At 54.9% G+C, this 6,083-nt stretch overlaps 1 protein-coding gene across 1 annotated transcript in view; it reads left to right on the forward strand.

Moving 5' to 3' along the window:
• The window catches only part of DRP2 (dystrophin related protein 2), a 30,791-nt gene that overhangs the window by 21,778 nt on the left and 2,930 nt on the right, over positions 1 to 6,083 (forward strand). The window contains exons 12-21 of the mRNA XM_014306581.2: positions 27 to 228; positions 1,025 to 1,110; positions 1,812 to 1,969; positions 2,094 to 2,260; positions 2,553 to 2,664; positions 3,037 to 3,173; positions 3,426 to 3,491; positions 4,162 to 4,227; positions 4,955 to 5,098; positions 5,678 to 6,011. Of these exons, the coding sequence (XP_014162056.1) occupies positions 27 to 228; positions 1,025 to 1,110; positions 1,812 to 1,969; positions 2,094 to 2,260; positions 2,553 to 2,664; positions 3,037 to 3,173; positions 3,426 to 3,491; positions 4,162 to 4,227; positions 4,955 to 5,098; positions 5,678 to 6,011 (1,472 nt within the window). The remainder of the gene's footprint in view (positions 1 to 26; positions 229 to 1,024; positions 1,111 to 1,811; positions 1,970 to 2,093; positions 2,261 to 2,552; positions 2,665 to 3,036; positions 3,174 to 3,425; positions 3,492 to 4,161; positions 4,228 to 4,954; positions 5,099 to 5,677; positions 6,012 to 6,083) is intronic.

The following is a 6,083-nucleotide window of genomic DNA, read 5'->3' on the forward strand; positions in this document are numbered from 1 at the left end:
CTCTGATCCCTCTGCTTTCTGTGCAGTGGACATGGTCACCTTGGGCACGGCTTTGGAAATCTTCAACGAGCACGACCTGCAGCCCAGCGAGCGGGCGATGGACGTGGTGGAGGTGATCCACTGCCTGACCGCGCTCTACGAGCGCCTGGAGGAGGAGCGCGGCATCCTGGTCAACGTGCCCCTCTGCGTGGACATGAGCCTCAACTGGCTGCTCAACGTCTTTGACAGGTACCTCTTCCTCCCCCGGAGCTGCCAGGCCTGGGAGGAAACCCCCGTGTGGCATTTACATTCTCTGAAAAATCAAGATTTTGCTCAAGATTTTTCTCCTGGGAAGCTGAGAAGCCTCAGAGAAAAAGGGAAACAGTTCTTATCTCATTTGCTTCTCCTGTGTTTTGCTCCTTTGGAATGTATTCTGAGAGTAGGTCCCTCCTATCCCCCGAGCTGTGGGGCTGCCAGGCCTGGGAGGAAACCCCCGTGTGGCATTTGCGTTCTCTGAAAAATCCCTTTGCTCAGGATTTTTCTCCTGGGAGCTGAGAAGCCTCAGAGAAAAAGGGAAACAATTCTTATCTCATTTGCTTCTCCTGTGTTGTGCTCCTTTGGAATGTGTTTGGAGATTGTTTACCCACAGGTGATTGTTTCATTGGTTTCTGGTGTGAATTATTTTCACTCATTGGCCAATCAGGGCCAAGCTGGGACTCTGGAAAGAGTCACGAGTTTTCATTATCTTTTTAGCATTCTGTAAGTATCCTTTCTGTGTTCTTTAGTACAGTATAGTATTCTTTAATAGAATATAGTATCAAAAAATAATAAATTAGCCTTCTGAGAGCATGGAGTCAGATGCATCATTCCTGCCTGCAAATACAATACCCCTGTGCTGCTCTTCCAGCTGGCAGTGCTGCACAAAGCTTCTGGCTGCAGAGCAGTGAGGGAGGCTGCCTGGTGTGTGCTTGCCTTGATGAGCCCCCCTGACAAAAAAACCCCACTCTGGTGCATTTGTAGACTCGTGCAATCTCTTGTCCTGCAGTGGCCGCAGCGGGAAGATGAGGGCTCTCTCCTTCAAGACGGGCATCGCGTGTCTGTGCGGGACAGAGGTCAAGGAGAAGTTCCAGTGTGAGTCCCTTGTCTGCCTCCCCTAGACGCTGCTGTGGATTCACCTCAGGAAGACAGGAGGGGTTTTGTTTCCTGGCTCAGACCTTCCTTGCCCAGGAAGAGCAAAGAAACAGCTTTCCTGCAGTGACTAAGCTGCTTGCATCATCACCTCTCCCTCCCTCCCCTAGGCCTACCCACTGAAATTAGGAGGTGTTGTTGTGCACTGCCTGGTGCTGCAGTGATCTTGCTTGCATGGCACTGTGAGGAGCAGAGCAGAGAAGGCACACAGGAAAGTTATCCAGTGCTTTCCAGAAGGAAAATACCAGGGGGTGCATGGCTGGGGGGAAGTAGGTTTCAGGCAAATTGCTTTCCTCACTGCATTTTAACCATGGAATATTGTGGAGGGGAATCTTGTGTAGCATAGGGAGCACCAAGGGGCTAAATGAAGGGATTAGGCTGATTCATAGAGGACTGGCTGTCTGGGGCTGTTTAATAGATGATGTATGTAACCCCCGTCTGAAGAAGGACACTGATAAAAGTTATTTAATCATAGCTCAGGTTTTTCCTTGTATTTGAGCTCTGTGCTGAGGGTGGGCAGTGGGGTCCCTGGTGTGCCCCACACCCTGCTCCCTGTGCTGGGGGAGGTCAGTGGGGTCCCTGGTGTGCCCCACACCCTGCTCCCCGTGCCTGCTGGGCTCTCAGCTGTGTCTGTGTCCCCCCAGATCTCTTCAGCCAGGTGGCCAACGCCGGGGGCCTGTGTGACCAGCGGCACCTCGGGGTCCTGCTCCACGAGGCCATCCAGGTCCCTCGCCAGCTGGGGGAGGTGGCAGCGTTTGGGGGCAGCAATGTGGAACCCAACATCCGCAGCTGCTTCCGCTTTGTGAGTGTGGGGTGATGGCCCTGGCCCCATCTGTGCTGGGGACAGGCTCCCGAGGCAGCAGGGGACCTGCACCCAATAGCAGCAAGGCCCCAGCTCTGAGCAGCCCCTTCCTCTGCCTCCCCAGAGCAATGGGAAGTCTGCCATTGAGGTGTCCCAGTTCCTGGAGTGGGCCAACCTGGAGCCCCAGTCCATGGTGTGGCTGGCAGTGCTGCACCGGGTGACCATGGCCGAGCAGGTGAAGCACCAGACCAAGTGCTCTGTGTGCCGCCAGTGCCCCATCAAGGGCTTCAGGTAAGGGCTGTGACACGGGACCCTGGCCCCAGGGACAGAGCTGAGCTGCTCTGGGCTCCTGGGGCAGCTGAGCTCTGCAGCCAGCCGTGTTCCTGGCGGGGCAGAGCAGGTGCCAGCTAAGGGGAAGGAGCAGAGTGCATTCCTGGGGACTTCAGCCATCAGCACTGTGGGTTCACCGGGGTGTTAGAGTGACACAGGCCACCTCTGTCCCCTCCCACTGACCTCTTCTTGGGCTTTAAACCTGTGTTTTGATGACTCCCAGTGCTTCCCTATGGACTCTTGACCCCTGCAGGTATCGGAGCCTGAAGCAGTTCAATGTGGATATCTGCCAGACCTGCTTCCTCACGGGGCGAGCCAGCAAGGGCAACAAGCTGCACTACCCCATCATGGAGTACTACACCCCAGTAAGGAGCTGGGCTGGGCTGGGAGGGCCCAGGCGCAGAGCAGGGCCCATGATGGCAGCAGCCTTGTGATGTTTAGGCTGGTGCAGCCCCACAAGTGGATCCCTTGTGTAGTTTTGTACCCTCTGCATGCTGGAGGCTGCCTGTGTCCGTGCTGTTCTGGGGCTCATGGTGAGCAGGATGCATGGCCCCAGTGCCCAGCTTGGCCTGTGCCAGGCCCCATGAGAGGCTCACAGAGCTGCTGTGTGCCCTCCTTGCTTCCTCAGTTTTACCTGCCTCTTCCCCCATGGAGCTCATGCCCAGCCTGAGGGGATATCTTACTGTTGGTGCTGAGCTTTCTATTAAACAGACACTGTCACATTTGTGTCTCTGCAGACCACATCCAGTGAGAACATGAGGGACTTTGCCACGACACTGAAGAACAAGTTTAGGTCCAAGCAGTACTTCAGCAAGCACCCCCAGAGGGGTTACCTGCCCGTGCAGTCTGTGCTCGAGGCTGACTGCTCTGAGACGTGAGTTGCTGCGCCCTGGCTCGTGTCTTTGGGCCCAGAATGAGACATGGCTTCTGTGGATGGAGGGAGCATCTCAGCTCACACAGGGCTCCTGGGGGAGGGCTGGAGGAGCACTTGCTCTGGGGGTGATCTGCCACCTTGTTCTTGAAGGAACAGAGATTTCAGTCTCTGTGTCCAGCCCGTCCCTGGCTCCTCTCAGCCAGGAGGGCTCAGTCTGTGCCAAGCCTGCTGACCAGTGTGCATCTCTTGCAGCCCAGCCTCCTCCCCGATGTTACCCCACGCTGACACTCACTCCAGGATCGAGCACTTTGCCAGCAGGTACCCCCAGGGCTCTGCTGTCCTGCTGGGGCACAGGGCCTGGCCCTGATGGGTGTGGGGGGGCTTTGGGGCACACAGATGGGGCACAGACCCCTCCACCTGCCCCAGCATCCTGCACAGCCAGGCAAACCCGCCTGGGATGTGGCTGGGGCAGCAAAGACCATGCCTTTGACAGCAGAATGCAGCAGCCTCCGTGTGCTGTCCTGCTCTGCCCAGGGTGAGCTGCTGGATGGGTTCTCAGCAGCACATCCCTCAGTTGTTCTGCTCTGTGTCCTCACCAGAGCTGTTTGCCAGCTTCCCACTGCTGCTGCCCTCTGGTTTGTGGTGCCTCTGCCCTCGCTGTGGGGACCCAGGGGGTTCAGGGAGCCTGTACTTGTAGCTCAGCTCCTAGGCTGGAGCTGGAATTCTTAGATCCCTTTCCTTTGCTTGTGAGAGAGGAGGCTGAGCCAACTGCACAGCAGCAGCTCTTTATTCTAGAGACTTACACCCAGAGCACCAGTGTATTTTGGTTTTTAAAAAGGCAAAGCTCTCCAGAGCCTGTGCAGAAGGACAGATTGATGCAGGCCAGGTGGGAGACCCTGTAGAGAGGGGTCTTACAGAGCCTGCAAGCAGCTGAGCAGACATTTAGGGTGTCTCTGACAATATCTCAACCTTTTTCTCTTCCCTCCAGGCTTGCAGAGATGGAAAGCCAGAACTGTTCCTTCTTCAGTGATAGCCTGTCCCCTGATGACAGCCTGTGAGTTCTCCTTTCCCTTCTCCTCACCTCCTGATGGGTCAGGGCTCCTGTGCCTCTATCCATGCCTAGCCAGGGTGCAGAAATGTTTTCCTTCCCAGTCCCATTGAGCGAGAGGCTCTTGGGCACCCCTGTTACTATGATCTTTTCTGAAAAATCTCTTTGCTAGGATTTCTTCTCCTTGGAAGAGGAGAAGCCTCATTATTTTTAATGTTTTGTTGCTTTGGAATGTGGTTTGGAGATTGTTTATCTAAACATGTGAATTGTTTTTAATTAATGACTAATCACGGTCTAGCTGTGTCGGACCCTGAGGAGTCAGTCATGAGCTTTCATTATCGTTCTTGCTAAGCCTTCTGATGTATTCTTTTCTCTATTTCTTTAGTATAGTTTTAGTATAGCATTAATATAGTATAATATAATATGATATGATATAATAATATAATATAATATAATATAATATAATATAATATAATATAATATAATATAATATAATATCAGCCTTCTGAGAACATGGAGTCAAATTCTCATCTCTCACCTCATCCTGCAGACCCTCACAAACACCACAATCCCCCAACAACAAACATCAGGGATGCTGAGCCCCTTCTGAGCTCTAGGCCTGGAGCAGCCAGGAGCTGCCCTGTGAAACTGCCTCCCTCCATGCTGTCCTTCCCCAAGGGCACACAAATCCCCTGGTTTTCCTAATGAGGCGTTTCTCCTCCTGCTGGAACAGGGATGAGGACCAGTACCTGCTGCGCCACTCCAGCCCCATCACGGACAGAGAGCCTGGGGGCAGCCAGCAGGGCCCAGCAGGCCTCAACATGGATGACAAGGGAGAGCTGGAGAGAGTCCTGGCCCACCTGGAGGATGAGAACAGGTACAGACATGGGCAGCTCTGACAGTGGGGGTTATGGCCTGAGAGGGGCAAAGGGGCTGGGGAAGCCTTGCAGAGCTCAGAGTGGAGGCAGGGGATGCTGCTGGGGCTGGAGCAGGGGATTGCAGGTGCTGAGAGGGCAGGTTTGGAGGGGGGCTAAGCTGAGCACTAAAACTCAGTGAGGTTGTGCTCTCTCTGTTCCCCAAAATATTCCTTCCTACATCCACAGAACCTGTTCCCTCCTGAACCCCAAATGAGTTAAAGTGAGCCCAGGGCACTCTGCCTTTCTTGTCCCTGAGCCCCTCATGAGCAGTGGTACTGCTGCTCTGGACCAGGGTGAGGCTCTAGGCAGGGCACACCAGCTCAGGAGGGGGTGATGCTTTCCCTGCCCTTGTTTTCAGCCTCCTGGGAAGTGTTTGCACACGTGTGAACCCCCTGTGTGGGGCAGAACCACACACAGGGCACTCTGTAGTGCAGCATCCTGGCCCTTAAGCATCACAAACAGCAAAGCTTTGTCTGATGTGCAGCTCCTGGGGGTTTGCAGGCAGGATTGAGGGGATGCTTACCTGGGCTGTCCTGCAGGATCCTCCAGGGAGAGCTGAGACGTTTGAAGTGGCAGCATGATGAGGCAGTGGAGTCCCCAACCTTGGCCTCAGGCTCTCCCGAGTCAGTGCAAGACCCACGGAACGAGGAGCTGCTGGCCGAGGCGCGGATCCTCCGGCAGCACAAGAGCCGCCTGGAGACACGGATGCAGATCCTGGAGGACCACAACAAGCAGCTGGAGTCCCAGCTGCACAGGCTGAGGGAGCTGCTGCTGCAGGTGTGCTCAGGGCAGGGATGGGGTGGGCTTTGCCACAGCAGAGCTGGGACAGTGGCACAAAGGGGATGGGCAGAGAAGGGAAGCCAAGGACAGAGGGTCATGACATCTTTCTGACAACATCTCTTCTCATTCCAGCCTCCAGCAGAGTCAGCAGGCAATGGTTCAGCA

The sequence above is a fragment of the Geospiza fortis genome, unplaced genomic scaffold, assembly GCF_000277835.1.
Source record: "Geospiza fortis unplaced genomic scaffold, GeoFor_1.0 scaffold157, whole genome shotgun sequence".
In the NCBI taxonomy this organism is placed as follows: Eukaryota; Metazoa; Chordata; class Aves; order Passeriformes; family Thraupidae; genus Geospiza; species Geospiza fortis.